Source organism: Pezoporus occidentalis, unplaced genomic scaffold (assembly GCF_034315485.1).
Source record: "Pezoporus occidentalis ecotype Australia unplaced genomic scaffold, CSIRO_AGI_Poc_V1 ctg4, whole genome shotgun sequence".
In the NCBI taxonomy this organism is placed as follows: Eukaryota; Metazoa; Chordata; class Aves; order Psittaciformes; family Psittacidae; genus Pezoporus; species Pezoporus occidentalis.
In genome coordinates, this window is record NW_026915724.1 from 16,622,501 (window position 1) to 16,642,263 (window position 19,763).

A 19,763-nucleotide genomic window follows, 5' to 3' on the forward strand; every position below is an offset into this window, starting at 1 on the left:
GGTGCACACTTCTATCCCGAGCTTACCAGGGAGGATTTATTTACGTGCGCAGGAGAGTTTTAGAGCCAGTAGGAGAGCGACCAATTAGCCCTATTTGCAAAAAGATGCTGGGAAACTTTAAGTGAAGGGTAGTCTTAGACCTCGAGGTATCTAAGTGCAAGGGAATAAACGTTAGGAATTAATTGGCAAATAGAGGAAATTGGTCTCCTGCTAGCACTGGGCATGTGCTACTCGTTGTTATCTGTTAGGTGTGTTACAGAGAGGGGGTTTGTTTCAAATCTCTTCCTGTAAACATCACACTTAATTTAAAACAAAAGATACAGCTTCCATTTTATGTGGAGGTATGGGCTTTGCCTTCCTTATGTACCACCAGTAGCCTCAGAGTCCCTAAAATGAGAAAACAGCAACATTATGTGATTCAGATGGAGTAGCTTGGATTTGCTGACGTGAAGCGGTTTTCTGAAGTCAGGAGTTTAATGTTCACGATGGAGATAGTAGAGATTTCTTCACAGTATCTTATTTACTATTTTTCAGCTAAAACCAGGCAGTAAATCAATCATCATCTGTAATTATTGCTGCAGTAATTACCTTTGGGGAGCAGGTTATCATTCTAGGTGGCCTTTGTTCAAATATCTTTTTTGTTTTCTCTGTTTTATTTTTCTTGAATCATGTCAGTTTCTGAGTGGATTAACAGCATTCTGAAAACAGTCCGATGGTAAGATTTCCAAGAGGGCTAATCATGGGATTCATCTGAGAAGTTGAAAGATGCTTGCATAGGCATAGCATTTAAATTCATTGATAAGAGCCTGCCCATCAATTATTACATCTTAATTTTCAGTCAACAAACAAAAGCTGTAAGTAATGTTGCAAGGAGAATTTCAACTGTAGCGTTTATTTAAATTCCTTATTTCTTAAGTATTACTGATTTAGTGCAAACTATAGTTGTGCAGTTTAAAAATAAACAGTATTTTAAATAGCTTTTCTGAAAAAAACTATTATTTGAATCTATGTAAATGAGTTATTTAAACTCATGAGTGCTGTTTTACATCTAAATAAAATATGGAGTTACACATTACATTTCCAATTTGTCATGTACTTAGCAACCCTTTCTGGGAGGAAGATATAAGAGATATTTTTGATATGTCTGTCACTTTTGATAACTTAATTTGAAACTTATATCTTAGGGGAATACTGATACAAGGCAGGTAAATACATTAAAACAAAATGACAATTGAGTTTTTATATTGAATGCATGAATCTAACCTTCATCTGAAATGGTGGGTGTTAAGAAGTTGCTAATGACTAAATTTCTTTTATTTCTTGAAAATACAGGGTTTTGCATTACCCTGGTTTCTGTTTACATTCCTTTTCTTTTTTTTTTTTCTTTTTTTTTTTTTTCCCTTTTCCCTTCCCCCCTGTTTTGGTTTCATGCCAAATTTGACTGTCCCCCAGCTCTTGGTTAGGATTACATCTCAGATTTAGACCTGGGAAGGTAAAAAGACATAGCTAACATAAGCTATGCCCCTTACAATTTAAGAATAATAAAAGCATCTTCCCAAGGAAAAAATAAGGTTGTACTTCTTCTCTGTGAAAAAAAAGCATCGTCTCTTACAAATATACTAGAGGGTTGTGGCAAAAAGAAGACTCAAAAGGAGCCTTCAAATTATTTAACTTTCTGAAAAACTGTAATTTGAATATCTTATTTTACTTCAGGAAGGAGGAATTAAAGTTCAACTGCCAGGTTCTTTTAGGCAGGGGAAGGATCAGTTGCATCAAACTCATCAGTCCTGACCTATATTTCATTCTACTGATTAATTTATCCCATTTCCTTGGTTAGTTTCTGAAAGAAAAAAGAAAAATCTATTAGGTATCATTGACCTGATCAAAATCACCTAATGCATTTGGGGGGGGGGGGGGAAGGAGGATAGCGGGAGAAAAGCAGGTGGGGAAAGATTAAGTCAGAGATGTGATACCTGAGTATAAGCCTCAAAAGAGCCACTGTGCAAATGAAGGGTGTTGAAGAAGGGCAATTGGTATGACTCCTTAAACTCCTGACACCTAAGGGCAATGCTGTTCCCTAAACAAAACTAGGCTGGAGACCTCCTGTGATGAGAAAGCAAGGAAGCAGGGGAAAGTAGCTTGCTTGTATCTTGTTTAACTTGGCCATTTGAATGGTAAACCTTTTTTTGTGACTTGGCATGCTTTGTAGATATCACACTTAGGTTACTGACCACCTTCCCTCTCCCTTCCCTTTCTGGTTTATGGGGTTTTACGTTTGGGAGGGTTTGAGGTTTTTCTTTTACCCTTACTACTGTCTTTTGGTGAGAAACTTTGTTTAGGAACAAAGTTACAAAAATATAGTCACTTGCAAAGAAAACCAGGTACTCCTTATGCAAACTGGAATGAAAATGTAGTCCTACTAAATGTTAACCCCAGGTTTCTGTAAGCTAAAGCCAGGTAATATCCATTATGCTAAAATCACTGAAACTGATGATGTATGTGTTAGATAAGCCATCGCAAGGAATCTAGAACAGCCCCATACATTTAATAGAAGCGCTGATTTATGAAAGTGATTTCTTTAAAAAAACAAGCAAGCCCTCCAAAAGAATATTTTATTACTACTTCTAAGTAAATTTTTACTCATTGTAATTTTGCATTGCACATTTGACTGCAGAAATAAAATTACTGAATGTTAGTTCCTAGAAAGATGAGAAGGAAAAAATTTTCTTGGCTGTATTTTATTTATCTATGTTCTGCTTAAAAAAAAGGCTTGTATCTTGGAATATTTTGGCAATCCTGGAATGTCTTTTAAAGTTGTTCCCTCTTTTTGAGGAAACGTAGGTACTCTTTCCATCCTGCCTGAATTTACAACTGCAACTCCATGCAAAGTGTTGGTGGCCTGAGTAAAGGTACCTGTGTTCTAATGTGACTTGTTTTCTCATCATAAATATGAAGCAAAAGGATGTTTCTTGTAGAGAGGTGCAGGTTTTATGGTGTTACTACCAAGGGAGGTGGAACATTAGTGGATCAAACCAAAAAATCCTAGTTAATAGCAGCAGTAGTTCAGAGACAATTTGACATTCGGATCCCCTTCAAACAGTAGCCTTTACATTTCTGTGGAACTGTCAACTATTTGAATGTTTATTCTCAGCCCCAACCCTCCCTGGCTTCTAAATTGCGTGGACTAGACTCAAAAGTCATTAGATTGTCTGCTGATTAGACTATAATCAATCCAGCATAAACAAAACCAGCAATTAGTATTGGCATGATTTCTGTGAACTTGACTTAAAGTTTCAGTGTTACCAGTCCAAAGAACTTTTTCTGAACTGGACGCTTACAGAAACTGTTATTTTGGCATCATCATTTCATAGGGAGGGAACAAAAAATTCGTAAGATTCCATTTGGCCTGAAAAGCAAAAACATCTGTTTGATGCATGAGTGAATTACTGGCTTCTATTTGGCCATCCAAAAAAGGGCAGAAATTAAGATATCGAACATAAAAGAGTACATGAAAAAACAAATTACAAAGAGGAATTAAGATTAGGATCTTTTTATAATGCAGGCTATTTATAGTGTTCTCTTTTTGACTTGCCAAAGCATGCCCCAGCTCCTTTATATATCAAAAACCCCGGTAACAACAAAAACATCCCTAACCTTTAGTAATATTCATTGACTTTGGCAATGCATACTGGTATTGATGGGCTTGATTAGCTGTAGGATTACAATAGTGCTACTCACTCATTTTGGGGGCCAGCATGAGTTATATTGACCATTGCAGTCTGCTGCTTAGGAGCAGGTATTATTAGGAATGAACATCTAAACGGCTACCGGTTGTACAGCTAGCTTTCATAAAGGTGAAATCTTCTGGCAAAGGTAATATGAAGAGGCTTAGAAGTGCTGCACGTTTGGTTTGATCTTGTTTTCCTGAGTTGCTGTTAACTTGTGTAACAAGGGAAGCTGTCAATATGGAGACACTTATCTAATGTGTAGGATAACGTTATCCACTATGATCTGAGATGTCTTGAAAGGCTTTATTTTGCTCTGTAATTCATTCTGTCTAATTTACAATGGTTTAATAGCTCTCATTTCTTTGTTCTGAAACAAGAGTCAGTATTTTGAAACTTGTGCATTTCGGAAAAAAGGAAATCTTGGTTTTGAGTAATTGTATATGAGGAAAAGATCTAGGAAAACTGTTAATGCTTTACAAAGACCATATGGATTCAGTATTTTTTCAGAGAATCAGAATGGTTTGGGTTGGAAAAGGACCTTAAGGTCATCTAGTTCCACCCCCACCCTGCCATGGGCAGGTAAAACACTGAAGATATTTTGAGTTGTTTTGTTCAGTTTGATTAACATATAGTCTAAGCGCTGGTACCTTAAGACAGACCTCTTAGCATCTTTTCACAGCTGCAGTTTATGGTTTTCATTGATTCCTGTAAGGCTACCTGAGCATAAGATCAGTTGCAGCTGGGGATGGGGAAGATGCGCTGCTGCACTTAAATCAGCACTGTATATATATATACATATGCATATATCCTTTCCCTGAAGGGACAACATACAGAACTATGAAGAATTGGGACTGTTTTACTTGGTGCTGTGAAAATGTACGTTTCTTTTCTAATACATTTTGTAGTGTGTTATGACAAAGCACTGAAGTTTTTCAGTTGCTCTCTCTACAAAAGTCAGATAGTATAAGAGGAGCTTTTGAACACTTTTAAATCATAACACAACATTTGACAAAGGATTCTGACAAAAGATGAATGTGCAAACACTAAAAGAAGTAGTGAGATTTGTTTTTGTTTTAGCTTTAACACAACTTGGGTTCTATTTCACTTCAAGTATAAGTAATTATGCTAGTTTAGCAATTATTAGAGATGAAAGAAATTCTCTTAGATATGAGCCTCCTAAACTTCAGTAGCTTTAGCTTTAGCCAGGATAATGATCAAGGAATAGTTAGCCATATGCCTAGGGACTATGCTGTAGCAAAAAAGATAGGGCTGATCTTGGGGGTATCATTATTACAACATGTTATAATTAACATTTTCATCCAGCCCTCCTATTTTCCAAAAGAACCTATTTTATGTTCTTTGGAATCTGCATTAGTAAGACTGCACAAAATTGTTCTCTTCCAATGGATTTTTGAACGAGGACCATTGTCTTCTGTGTTTGCAATATTAGTTAGCACTGGTTGTGCTTTTTTCCCCCACTTCACATTCCTTTGGTTTGAAACACATTTTTCACTCTATGCAGCAAAATTATTGATCAAAAGATATAGAGGATTTTTTTCCTCCTTTTTCAGGGTTTAGTCTAGGTTATCCAAGTTCTTCTGGTGTATGCACATTTGAGCCTTTTAGGTTTTTCTTTAGCTAGAGTGATGCTATGCATGTGATACTGCAACTTTTTTTTGCACAGCTGAATCCATATAATGTCTACCCAAAAGGGTAGTAGGGTTGTTACCAATTCTGCACAATGTAATAATTAAATTTTAGATTTTGGGGGGCATGTTTTCAAAATGATTTTTTTTCCCTACTCTTTTTTTTTTTTTTTTTGTCATGGGAGCAAGTTTTTTGATTAAGTGATTCATCTGATACTTTCACTTTTAAATATAGGTGCAATTAGGTGCAATTTTTCTTTCTAAGGTTAGAATTTTTAGTCCTGCAAGATTTCTTAAAGTCATTTCTGTATCTTCTGGTATAGTGACACTTCGCCATTCCCCTCATCTGCCCCTCCACTTTCTTCTTTTTTTGATGTGATAGTGGCTTACTATGGTTCTTTAAAAATACAGTCAGTAGCTAATTAGCTTTCTTATAAACTTGGAAGTACTGTGCATTAGTGAAACAGCCTCTTGGCTGAAGCAGACCACTTTTTTTTTGCCATGAGGACAAATGGGCAGGATGTTGATAGTCAGGGCATCAGTGTTTTCCCTCCTTCGCATACCCCATTTTGGAGAGCTCATTCTCTCATACAGGGTGATAAACTAGAACAGGAATTTTGTCCTTACCTAACAGGAAGGGTAAAACCTAGATTCTTACACAGCTGCTTGGTGTTACACATGAGTGTGAAAAAGCTAGACTGCTTAAAATCTAAATGTCTTGGTTAACTGCACAATAGATGGCTTTTGTTTGTATACAGTCCCTTGAAACTTGTAGTGCCCTTACTATCATTAGGTTGTGTTTTGCTTGGAAAATTTATTTCAAATAATGAATTCCTTGATAATTGACTTTTTTAGTTGTTTTTTTTTTTTTGGTTGGTGTTTATTTCATCTGATAACCAGTCAAGTTCAACTTCCATTATTGACTCATTAGCTTCTTGAAAGGAACTTTAAATCCAAAAATAAAATACCTGCTGTGCTGCTGGACTGGGTGATGGGATGCAGTGAGGCAGTGTCCTTGGAAAGACTAGGCTATGCTTTGATCAACAAAACTTTCTCTGGCACTGAATTATGATGGCTGTTTTTTTTCTTTCTTTTCTAGACAAAGTCAAGTGAATTTCTAACTCTTATAGTGGCAGTAAGAAGGAGGAGGGGGTGGGGAAGTTAATTATTTTCCACCTCTAAAGAATACAATTGCAAGGAAGGAACTTTCTGATTCACTGGTTCCAGGACAACAGGATGTCAAGATCCATGCCTGATGAAACGTTTTCGCTCTGAAGATGGGAGGAGGAAATGGGTCACTGTTGGTCCGTGTGTGCAATCACTTGGAAGGGATTGCATTTCATGACTTATAAAGCGCTAGAGCATAGGAAGAGTTTGGGTTTATGATTTCTGGTGAATCTGTTAAGCAGGAGACTTGCTCGCCAGATATAAATGTGAATCAGTGAAGAAAGGTCAGAAAGTTCTAATGCTAGGTCCAAAAAAAAGGACTTGGATGCTGCAGTACTGCAGTGCTCAGTTTACAAGTGTCTGGTTGCCCACTGGAATAGTCATCTTGCACCAGGCACTTGATTCTTTATATAATTCATAGGTAGGTGAGGGGTTTATGTATGTCCTTTACCTTAAGGATAGAGTAGGAAAAAGTTGTAAAGGATAATCTGTCTTAGCTCCTCCCCTGTTCTAGATGTGCGTATCTTTATTAGATGCAGTAGGGTATCTTATAGCACTCACTTATCTGATCCAGCTTTTTGGAGATAGGGGACAGGTTGTTCCTTTCCTCCTGAGTTAGATGGAACTGAGGGGCTGTGCTGCTTCTCTTCCTTTCCCCTTTACTGAAGAGGGAAAGTTATTTTCTGTGCTAGGATGTGAAAGGCAGGAGTTCTCACAAGGAATAGTACATCAGTGCTTGCACAGCAACATCTTGTCCTGTGAGCGTGAGTTGCCCTTTTATTTTTGTCAACAGCATTTCTCTTTCCAAATGTGTCATTAAGTATTTGTTAGACAAGAGAGTGAGAAAGAGTGTTCATACACAAGACTCATGGCTTTAGTGGCTCAAGTACCAGTGGAGAAAGAGGAGACCAGGAGGATCCTGGTCTGCCAGGTACTATGATATTACTTCTAATGAGTTACTTCAATGAAACCAGAACTGGAGTCATTGTGTCCCACTTCCCGTGCGGGTGCCCTAACCACAAGGATAAGCTATCATGCTAATTCTCCTTCTTTCTAGTTCAGTGAATATTGTAGATGAGGTACAGCAGCTTCATCAGCAATGAATGAGTGAACCTCAAGTCTGAGGGTAAGTGCTCTTTGTTAGGAAGCTCATGACGTGAGTACAAATCCTTCAGATAGAGAAGAAAGTTGAAGTGATGCCACCCACATCCTGGGTGAGTGATCTAACTGGTGGGAATGGGCAAAATGGGGAAAGGAAGAGTTATTTCAGCCCACACATTTTCTGCCATTATAGCAATCAGGGAAGGGTATGTAAACTTTGAAGAACCAGCCCATAAGACTGCGTACAAAGCCAAGGCTGGCAGGAGAATATTTAACCTTTCACTAGCCAGCTGCAATGGGGCTTTGGTTTGATTTCAGCATTGAGCTGCACAGCACTGAAAGAGCCTGGATGATAAAGCCATGGGTACTGCCTGACCTGAGTGGCATCTGAGCAGAACCTCTGGCAAGTTAGATGCAGTATCCCCTCACTAGTTTTGGGGATTCTAAGCTTCTGTGTCCTTTGTGGATATAGACCAGAATGCTGTTTTACATCATAGAAAGTAATCTAGAACAGAGCAGAGAGTTTGAGGCGTAAAGAAACCCCAAATCCTTATGAAGCCCTGGTGCACAGTAGGTGGAGATCTCTGGTAAATCAGGGATAATCTCAATTGAAAGGAGGTGGTTTTTTTTTTGACTCAGATAAATGTAGGTCTTCAGGTAATAGAGCTAAGACATCCATCTGTATATTGTTTTGGTGTTGTAATGGTGTCAGACAACTCAGACTCCTCAGTTTAAGTGCATTATATTAGGCACATAAGTGACTTAACTTTTAAAGACAATGATCACCTACAGTAACCCTTACTGTATGTCCTCATAGCCCTTCCTTACATCACTTATCTTCAGAACTGTGTGGTGTTGGTTACTTTGAGATTCTGTGATCCACATATCAATTTGATTCAGATCGCTCCCTCTTGCTGAGTTAAGGCTTTCATAGACAGTGTTTAATGAATTTCCTGTTTTCTAACCACAGCTGAAATAGAAGTCTGTAGGAGTACCAGAAATTCTTAGTCATGTCCCTCTGAAAGAGTAAGAAAACTTAGGTGATCGATAGCTTCAGCAGACTGAGAGGGATTGCTCTGCAAGCATTCATGTGAAGTACTGGGTTTGGTAATTAGGCTTAGAATTTACCTTAGCCTCCTAACTTCTGTTTTTCCTCAAAATGGACTGGATGTCCACTGTCACATTATCAGGAATGGAGGATGGAGAGTACTCTGTTTAAGATAGGCAAGACAGTTGAAAGTCCTGACCCTGGTACTAAGAATAGTCCCCAAGAGAGATTCCCTCTTGCTTTGCCTGTTCTCACTGTGGACTTCGATTTGATTTGGGGATCCATTGTAATGTTACATTGCATGATAGAGAGTCTTTGAAATGTCTGGAATTTACTTGAGCTTTGTAAAAAGCTTTAAGAACCTTTGGAGAAAGTTGCTTTTAAAAATATATTGTGCCATAATTAGTTACTTACACAATAGAAGTTCATGTAGCTGTGGCTTAACCTTGTTAAAAGATGCATGATTAGGGAGCCAAAGTTAGCATTCTGGACAGGATTAATTAATCTACCTCAGCTACCCAGAAAAAGATATCCCCCCACGCCTAGCTCAGGGGTTTCTGTAGAATCTTCTTCTGCTGCAGGAAAAAAGCATCTTCTGCCTTTTCAGCACACACTGTTGTAAAATAGAAGGTCTTTAGGCTGTCACATTTGGATATTGTCATCTGTGAGATCAAGGGTTGGAAGAATATCCAAAGGATTTCTTAAGCATAATTTCTTTCCACTTAAGTATATTTATTGCTTTTATGTTTATGTGCAGCCTAGGAAAATACTCCATTTTAGAAAAAGAATAGTATTTTCCAACCACTGCAGTCTAATTGGAAACTCCTAATTCAGTCCTTCTACAAGAAGAATGTTTGGGGAGGGGGAAAGAAAAACCAGGCACAATGTTGGGCTAGACTAAAGAGAGGAGTAAAAAAATATGAATGCTATGAGGAGCTTTGTATTCTGAAAAAAAACAAAATGTGAGAAGAAAAATGCTTTATATAACAGGAATCTTTTAAGGAAAATAATAATTTCCAATATCAAGAGAACACTGTTAAGATGTCAAGGGATATGGTTAAAAATAGGAAAACGCGTATGTCACAGTACAGAGGAAACCAAATCAGAAATACAAATATTCTTGCATATGATTAATTGGATTTTTGTACAATTATGGCTACACACAGAACTGATTTTCAGTAGAGTTCTGGAATGTAGATATTTCAAATATTAATATCCAAATATATTTCATTTTCAGCTCACACAAAAGTCTTTGGGTGCATATACATTTTGGAGTCAAAATGGTAGTCAGGTTCCTGGCTAGCAATTGATAAGTGTACGTTGATACTAGGTGAAGCTGTTCAGAAAACAATACTCTCAGAACTACTGAGAACTGTTATGAATATTTGTTCTCTTAAAGGACATTGCGAAAGCAGTCTGAAATGGTTGTTGACTTCCAGGAGTCACCCACTGAATTGCTGCTTACATGTAGCATAGTCATGTGTGAAATCCTGTGCTCACGTGCGTTGGCAGAAGAGTTTAAAAGGTGAGTCTCAGACCACCAGGGGTACCTAGGGAGAGAAGGAGGAGGAAGGTGTTGGCTTAGCGGGTGATACATTGACGTGCCATACTGCATCTAGTGCTTCTCTGTGACTTGTTCAATTTGAGTTTTCTATCCTGACTGAACCCTTATGGAGATGTATTTCCACAGCATGTTATTGCAAAGTGTGAAACGTGTTCAAAATCCGTTGACTATAATAGAGTTAGAGGATACTCAACACATCCTGTAACTAGCTCTTAAATTTGCCTTCTGCTATGTGATTAATCTATCTAATCATACTTAATATCTACCTGTAGATGGTGGCAGTATGAATGTCCTCTTGTTTTTTATGTGGCAATGAGGAGGAGAGAAAAGTAGAGATACTTCCAGAAATCAGTCATGTATAGGTACTAAAATAATGGCACACACGTTTTATTTCTGTTCTGTCTGGATAACTCAGTAAATTGCGTATTGATTATGCTAATAGAGCTAGTGTCTCTATTACTTGTCTGCAGAAATTATTCAAACATGTAGATGGAAGATGCACTTGGCAAAGTTACCATCCTAAGAAAAAGGCTTTTGTGCAAAGATGGCCCTAAATTGAATTACTAATCATATGCTAATGGAACTGTATAGATTAAGTATTGAATTATAGGAAATGCAAAGTGCAAGTCAAAAATATATTCTAAACTTCCTATCTTGGCAGTCATGGTTGTTATATTAGGTTTATTTTCACATCTCTCCAGGAATAGGTTTTAAGAAGGAATAAATCAATAGCAGTCTATATTTATAGTTCTTTTTTGGGGATACGTGGCTTCTCCTGCTTTGTTTAACAAGCTGAAAAGAGGTTCAGGCATTTGGGGCAGTTTCTTTTCTTTGTTAAAATTTATTAACCCACCTAGACTAGAAGAAAATAGACTTTTTTCAATTATCTTTTGCTTTTATTTTATTATGGTTTGTAATAGTTCAGGAGCCATGAATCTTCACCAGAGTTCTCCAAAAGGCTTCCCTTTCAGTGAAAATGTCCTTTTCCGCATTTCTAATTTTATCCATTTCTTTTCCATACAAGGTTTTTCCCAGGAATCAACCAGAAATGACTTGTGCTCTTCCTTGGGGTGCTAAATCTACTGAATAACTTTTCAGTGAAGGAGAATCCTGGTTACTCAGAATATGAATGATATTTTGCAAGCTAGAAAACCTGTGTATATGTTGTACTAACTTTATAAAATAATCTTCCTCCTTTGTAGGCTGACCATGTGTTTCGCTAAGAGAGTCTAAGCAGAAGGGGTAAAATCCTTATTGATCACCAGGTGTTGCTGTAGAGCAGTCAGGAGATTAATTCTGAATTTGGGACCTCTATATCAAAATTCCCTCAGGTTTTCCTTATTGGCTGTCCTTGATGGTAGTACTTTATCTGTTGGTTGGTTTTGTATTCTTGGTTTTGGCTCCCCCCCCCCCCCTTAAAAAGGAATAGTTGGTCTTAATGTTGACATTCAGCAGCCTAAGCATGAGAGGTGAAGTGAAATCAGGATTTGCTTTGGATGCTGGCTGTACCCAAGCTGAAATGTCCTAACCTTTCACATAGACATAGCTTCAGTTTAGAGATACTTCTTTTTTTTTTTTTTTTTTTGCAGTAATATTTTAGAACCTGGTGTCTGTCCAACCCGCAAGCTTTTATAGTGATATAGAATTGACATGCTGGAATTCTGTTTTCCTTTACTTAGATATTTTAATTTCTCTCAAGAAACGTGGTGGCAGGGTTGTGGTGATCTGGGCTTTTTTCAAATTTTTATTAGTTGGAGTTCCTGTTTGTATTGTTTTTCAAATGTTGTGCTGAGAAAATACATGGTAGGGACTTCATGGTTTGTTGTTTTAAGGAACAGCTAAGTCAATTGAGAAATGTTTCCACAGCTAACAAAACAGGTGACCTGTGGTCATAAACACATAATTTGTAGGGACAAGGAATATTGTTGCTTTCATGGCAACGTTATTTCAAATGTATCCAGAAGTGCTGTTTAGCAGTAACATCACTTATTCATTGTCTGAATTCATAAACTGTTGTTCTGATTTCCTGAGGCAGCATCTTTACTAGTATGCTATGACTTTTCTATCTAGAATTTATCTTACCTTATGCTAGGAGGTGGTACATGTTGTCATGAAGATGACTTCATTGTGCACAATTACAGTCCTAGAGTATCAGTAATTTTGATGTTTCAATAATAGCGCCATTTGTTTTAGCTGCATATCAGCCTTGTGGCTTTCTGTAGTTACATTTCATGCTAGTGCTAGAGGGATGTTTTTGATTAGCAAAGTTTAAGGCATCTCTCTCCTGTATGGTTCTGTTTAAAGTTGCCTTCCTCTCCTGAAAGAAAATAGTATATTTAATGTTTAAGGGAAGTTAATGTTGGCTGCATGTCACATGACCTTTCATGGTCAGGTGAGCTTAACAGTGGCCTAAGTTAAGTTTTCAGGGTCTGGTTGTGGATAGGCATAAAGTGCTAATTGAAAGCTTACCTTATTCTACCAGCTGTAGCTTACTTAATGTGACAAATACCATGCTAGCTGGAGGAATGATCTAACTTAATGCAGAGGAAAAAGGAGATGCTGTTTTGTAGATGATTTGTGCTAATACGAAGATTTTCCCAATTCAGTGGGTTTTGTGGTGTAGTTTTCTTATTCCTTTTACTATATTTTCTTCTGAATGAGGTTTTAATTTTCCTGACAAATATATCAGTCTAGTTGAATATTATCAGCAAGTCTTTGTCCTGTTGTGACCTACTTGGTTCTGTTGTGACTGAGAATCCTTGAGGGGCTTGAACAATGGTTTAGAAAGATGCTAACCATAAAGTTACCTGCTCTGGTACTTGTTTCCTTTTTTAGTGTAATACAGACATAGTGGTCTGCTGTTGTTGGAGCAGACCTCAGCTCTCAGAATTTTCAGATCCCTGCCTAGCAGGAAAGTTTTAAACATTGGGTTTCACAAGGCATACACTATTATCTTTTCACATTACAAAATTGCATATGCAAAAACAATGTTAGGCAGTATCCACTTTTCTTTTTTCTGTTTTAAGACCCCCAAATGTTTGCTGTACTTCTCAGTCAGTAGTGTGAAGCTGAGCACTTTTCACTGCACGGTCACTTCTCGGTAGCAGTGAGAGATGCTGGTACTGCAGCTGGTGGCAGTAGATCTGCAGTACAGAACAGCAGAAAAGATGAACTGCATTTTTAGTTTGTATAGACTTACAAGTGGAGAGTTGCTTCAAACAAACAGATCTTGTATACTTCTTAGCAGGTGCCTGCTAATTTTCAAGCTTCCCACTTGGGTATCAGCTCTTGAAAAGTTCATGTTCAGTCACCTCAATTCTATCTTGAAACTTAAGGAATGGTAGAGCTTTTAAACTGTCTTTCTGACTGAATTGGGACATGCATTGTGGTAGAGGTAGGTAACAGATAAGTCTGCAGCCTTTAGTAAGGTTTCCTCTTGAGGGATGGAACAGTGGAGCCATTTTTTGGTTCTAGAGATTGTTCTAGAGATTATTCTTGAGATCAACAGCTGATGGTGGCATAAACAGGGTCAGGTTGGGCTGCTGCAGATGGTTTACTGGGGTTTTGAGAGGGTCACAATAGGTGGTATCTTTTATTTTTTTTTAACCATATACTACTTGTATTCCTTTCTTTATTAAGGAGTCTTACTGATCTGTGCTGCCCTAGTGAAAAGTCTTTCCATTTGGCTTAGTGTTTGACCATGTGTTCCCCAAAACTCAGCTTTACTTGAGCTTTTCCCATTGATTTCTTTGCCTGACTAGTTTATTTTAGCTGTGAGGACTGCTGGGATGACTGCTTCAGCGTAACAAAGAAAATCACACAGTATTATCATAGCTGAAGTAGTGGTAACTTCATGGCTGCAAAATACAAGTTCAGCTGAAACAGTCAGCTCATAAAATCATATTTTGTAAAATACTTGGCTTACTCCAGGGCTGGGGAAACTTTATCAGATCTCTGTTGGTGAGAAGAGTACACTTACTAGCCACAGCTCTGGGGCAGGGATAGAGATTGTTTAGAGTCCTCTGGAGATTGTATTTGACTCTTTCTAATATATGCACTGTGTTTCAAGTTTCTGGTGTCCTAAGAGTGTCCTTATGAAAACTGGTGTTTTTTTTCTAGAAACTCAGATTCTAGAAACAACCAGTTGTATGAAGCCTTGGGGTTGGCGGAGGAGGAAAAGAGGTACCTGTGGAGTGTGTATATGTATCTCTTCTTTTAAATTTCTGTCTAGATTTATATGTGACCCTAAGTGTTGCACTCTCCTGTCCCAAGAACCAGGAAAATTACCCAAAATCTTTGCGCTTTAACTCAGTTGCATGATTTTTTTTTTTTTTTTGAGGTCTGAATTCTTGGGAGTGGAAATGCTGCAGAAGTGCAGTCTTTCCCCTTTCAGCTTTTTCCCCTGTGGAGGGAGAATGAATTCTTTTCTCTCCGCTGTTCTCTAACTCAAAGAACTTGGTCTTTGGGAGAATAAAAAGGAAATGGTTCTGCCTTTTAGCTCTTCCCTTTTACTTTGGGAGAGTCAATCTTACTTAGGCATCGTATCAGAGCGTATGAGAACAGTGCTCTCTAATTTTTCAAAGTAGCAGCAGAATGGCTCTTGTTAGGTTCACTCTTGCCCAACAAGTTTTGAATAGTGAATCTGACAAGAATTGTATTGTTTTTAGTTCTACTGCTCTGGAAAGCTGTGAGCCAAGGGAAAGATGCTGGCATGGTATATGCAGTAAAACAGCATGGGGTTAGTTCTCCTTTGCAAGGCTGTCTGCACTGCTGAGATGTTTGCTACTGAATATAGGATTATTATTATATTTTAAAGCTTATGTATGAATTAGCACACACACCTCTCCCGTCTGCCAGGAGAAGGCTTTCTCTTATCTGTGTGGAGCAAGTAGAATCTTAAAGCCCTGAATTATTCTCTCATTTAGTTCCATAATCAAATACAGTAGAATGCATTGAAGACAAATATCCCAGAGGAAATTTGATTTGCTTTTTTAAGCCATGAAAACAATTTGGTCACTCTGTTCTCAGATTTGTAGCTGTCATACATCAGCATATCCTGTTTTGGTCTGATCTATACTTTCGCACATTGCAGTGCAGCTTTTCTTGCCCATGTTGTGCAAGCATTACTGGCTTTCAGAACTGAAGCTGGTGTAAAGATGCTTGAAACACTTCAGCTACCTACCTAACATCTTTTTGTTTTGTTTTGTTTTTGTTTTGTTTACCTTTTTCTGACAGTAGAAGAAAATGAAACAGAGGACCAGCAGGCAGGTGTGGGACATACAGCCGCACAGACTGGTAATGCTGAATTCCTTCATTAGTGCTTGCTTACTGTTTGACAACAGTGTGAGGGATCTTTGTGTCGGGGTGTTTTTGCAAAACCTGCACTCTTCTTTCTCTCTTTCAGCATAGAATGTGTTCTTGGGCTTGCAATGGAAAATAACATTTCTCTATGCTCACCTTTCAAATCCTGAGAATTAGAAATTCTGTCTTTTGTCGATCAGGCAAATGAAAGGGAAATGCTTCTAAAGTGCAGCATGCTTTTCTTATTTTTCTTCTCTTTTTAGTTAAAAATAATCCTTCTCTATATCCCCCATGTAAAACCCCATCCTACACCAGTTCTGATAAATGCTCATTCTAGTGAGCATTTTCGTATTTGTAAGATATGTGGATAAGGGTAATTTCTTTTAGGATTGTTTGTATAATTTCTTTCTTACCAGTCAGGGATTAATTAACATGGTTCTGAGAAAGCAAAAAGTACTTCGTAAAAGCACCAAAAAGTCTTTGGTACTGATTCCACAGAATTTTATCTGAAGAGCAGGACTGAGTCATCTGAATGGTCTCATTCATTCAGCTGAGGTCACCTTTTGGAGTTAGGGCTGACTCCTTAAGGGTATTCCTAGAAGGCCATTCATCTCTAAATACACGTAGGTAATTTGTTTGAGAACAGTTGGAGTTATTCCTCTTATGAAGGTGAAGAATGCACTTAATTCTTTCTTCAGCTGGAAGACTTTGTATTTCTCTTTCGTGCATGTCCTGTGAGTTTGTGTTTGGTGCCTTTTTTACGTTCTGGTGGCTTTTCTCATAAACTATATTGTTTGAAAAGAGGAAACGAGAGAGAGAGCACTCTTGTTTTTTTAAATGGGAGATTTCTCAAACTGTTCCAAATGTACTTATGCCTCCATTCAGCTATCTGCAAACTTGAAAAAAAAAAAAAGCAAACTTGTACAGCTGTAAACACACGGAGTGAAAAATAGAGGACCTCAAAATTGGAGATCAATATGACAAGGAATGATTGCTTTTCTGCGTTTTTGTCTTAAAATAATTCTTAATGGTTAAGTTGTCTTGCTGGTTATTTATTTCCCATCATGTCCTGTGTTGTTCTCTGTTTCTAGGCAAGATTTAACATTTTGTTTTTTTCTCTATAGCAAGAATGCAGTGCTGATATAAAAAACAAAAAACCTTCTGATAAAGCAAGCAGTGCAGAAGGCCCACACTGTGTACACACTGCCAGAAGTTTTTATAGTAATACTTTGTATCTAAGCTCTGGCTCTAACCATTAAATGTGCTTTTTATAGAGTACCAAGTTATAATGTAGTGCAGCTACGGCATATTAATCTTACTGCAGAGATTTAATGAGGCAGTTGTTTTGCGATGGACACTATTGGGAGCAGAGAGCGACAGAGTTTTACTTTACCACTGAGCTGAAGAAATATTCCTTGCCTGGTAATAATTATAACCACATGATCTAAGTTTTCCTTTCTTTTGCCAGCACTTTTCCATGCCGAAGTGGCTTGGAAGGAAGTCCTACTGCAAGGCAGTGAAATGGATTGGAAAGGAGGCTGTTTTCTTGGTAGTTTGATGTTTTAGTTGTGATTAGCTATGGATCCTTGTAGCATAGGCAGAAATATGTAAGATGAGTTTCAAGAGTACAGATAGCCTTTGCCAGTCCACTGAGATGACTTTTAGATATTCATTACTTTTACTTGACTTTTATATGGGTTATAAAAAGTAAATGTGGTGAAACCTCATTTTTACATGGGCAGAATAGAATTTCTGCTGGTTGGCCTTAAACCGCTCCCATACTTGAAATTAATTGAAGTCCATGGCTTTATTGCCTCCAACACTTTTAAGCCAATGCAATTTTTCATTTTCCCCAAAGTTGCAGTTTTATTAGACCAAGTTATAGCAATAACATCCCTTATGAGGAGGAGGAAGAAGGAAAGAGAAGAACCACCTGCCAGGGAACATAGTAATGAGAAAATCATGTTTCTTTTAATTTCCATTTATAAATAATGTTAACGTAATCAGTAGCAGAAGAAAACTGTTCTTTGTATTCTTGAGTTCTTTTTTATTTTATTCTTTTTTTAAAGCAACTTAATAGTTTGAATTTATTTATGTCCCCAAAAAGCAACCCTCCTTTCCATACCAGATAATTTTCAGTGATCTCTGCAGACGGAGCTGATGTATATATTGTTGCTGACATGTATTGTCAAATTTCAGTTTGTGCACAGCCTCTGAAATAGGGCAGGAAAACCTCTGGAAATGACAGTGGCATTTGCAGATGTTAGGAAAGGTAATCTTACTATGAAGACAGTCTTTGTTGAGGGAATTGTAGCTGTGATTGTTGCAGTTATCGGGAAGAAAGAAATGTGGGAGATGAATGACATTTGCTCCTGTATGCGATCATGAGCTTTGAACAGGAAGTTAAGGAGAAAGTATAGGTGAGTGCATATTGCATTTATAAAGTAAGTTTTAGTCTAATCTTTCAAAAGAGCAGCTCGAACAAGACAGCTTATCCTCAGTTTAAGTAACTGTTTAAAGTTAGACCAGCTCTTCATGGAGGATACTTGTTTTTGTGATGGAAAAGCTATCCATTTACAAAGTGTTCAAATGATATGTTCTCCCTTTAAATATATTTTTATTTTGGTGGTGACATCTCTTCACGGAAGTGGATCACAGTGGAAGTGCATTCATTGAGAGGGGCTGAGACTGCCAGAACTCATTTCACAAAAGCTGTCATAGGCTAAACTCAAACCTAGGTCCCAGAGGGTCCCACTTAAGTGTTGACCTAAAAACAAATGTGCCAGTTGGCTAGAGCATGTATTCTAAAGTTGCAGCAGAAGGGAATAAGCTTGACTGACTTCTGTCCCTGCAGAGTTTATATCTGCAAATGCAGAAGGAGAAGCAAAACATTTATTAGTCTTAAAATGATTCTAATTTTAATAACTGGTCTCTAAGTATGAAGCTTTAAATCAAGCAATTCTTTAGGCTTTTGTGCACTAAGGAGTGCATGTGTGCCTATGTACGTGTGTGTGCATTGCTGAATTCCTGTAAAATATGTTTCTGAATAATAAGTCTTGAGAATTCCCTCCCTTCCTTTTTCTTTTCTTCAGCACTGTACTTAGAGCAGAGACAGACACTACCCTTATTTTAAAACAAACAGTTCTGTAAACTTTATGTGCAGCATTTAAATACTCATGTTAAAATTCAAACCCAGTGCTCACATTTCCCTGAGTGCTGTCAGTTTCATGAGATGAAACTGGGAGCTTGAGCTGAACAACTAATAGTAAGTATGCGATGTGCACATGCTGCCTTCCAACAAGTGTTTAATGATGTTGGGGTCAGTTTGTGACAGTTAAGACAGTTATTGTCTTTATTTCTGAACTGCTTATAACCTCGTGATCTCCCAAACACTTTAATTAGTCTTGCAAAATATCTTGGAAATTAAAGTGGCAGTGAAAGACAGTAGATTCAGATCATTCGACAATGGCTAAAATGCTGTAAAGTCCTTTTATTTAATTAGCACTTCTTTTTGGTGTGTACATTTGCAGACTACTTCTCTGCTTGGAATTAGCTGCCCAAGTAGAAGTTTTCACTCTTGAAAGAGCCTTGTGAATGTAATCTGTCCTGTAAGGATTGCACTCTTGTGTATAGGCAGGGCTTTTGCACAGCAAATATATTTTTGCCTTCAGAATGTGTTTTTTATTTTTAAAAATTAATCTGGTTTCCTCTGTAATACAATTACACAGTATCACAGTATCACAGTATGCTGGAGATTGGAAGGGACCTCAAAAGATCATCTAGTCCAATCCCCCTGCCAGAGCAGGAACACCTAGATAACGTTACACAGGAATGTGTCCAGGCGGGCTTTGAATGTCTCCAGGGAAGGAGACTCCACAACCTCCCTGGGCAGCCTGTTCCAGTGTTCCGTCACCCTCACTGAGAAGAAGTTCCTTCTCAAGTTTAAGTGGAACCTCTTGTGTTCCAGTTTGCACCCATTACCCCTTGTCCTATCATTGTTTGCCACTGAGTAGAGCCTGGCTCCATCCTCGTGACACTCCCCCTTTATATATTTATAGACACTTATAAGGTCACCCCTCAGTCTCCTCTTCTCCAAACTATAGAGACCCAGCTCCTTCAGTCTTTCCTCATAAGGGAGATGCTCCACTCCCTTAATCATCTTGGTTGCCCTGCGCTGGACTCTCTCCAGCAGCTCCCTGTCCTTCTTG

General features: G+C 38.0%; 1 protein-coding gene and 1 long non-coding RNA gene across 3 annotated transcripts in view; one reads left to right on the top strand and one right to left on the bottom strand.

Moving 5' to 3' along the window:
- LOC134170974 (uncharacterized) overlaps positions 1 to 55 on the bottom strand; it is a 2,144-nt gene extending 2,089 nt beyond the window's left edge. The window contains exon 1 of the long non-coding RNA XR_009967426.1: positions 1 to 55. This exon is cut by the window's left edge and continues 1,068 nt beyond it. This is a non-coding gene — a long non-coding RNA (uncharacterized LOC134170974).
- ZNF521 (zinc finger protein 521) overlaps positions 1 to 19,763 on the top strand; it is a 233,693-nt gene that overhangs the window by 3,357 nt on the left and 210,573 nt on the right. Inside the window, exons 3-4 of one of the 2 annotated variants that reach the window (XM_062632808.1) lie at positions 14,374 to 14,436; positions 15,490 to 15,549. The exons of the other annotated variant lie outside the window; for it this stretch is intronic. Coding sequence (XP_062488792.1) covers positions 14,374 to 14,436; positions 15,490 to 15,549 — 123 coding nt within the window. The remainder of the gene's footprint in view (positions 1 to 14,373; positions 14,437 to 15,489; positions 15,550 to 19,763) is intronic. 2 annotated transcript variants of the gene reach the window in all.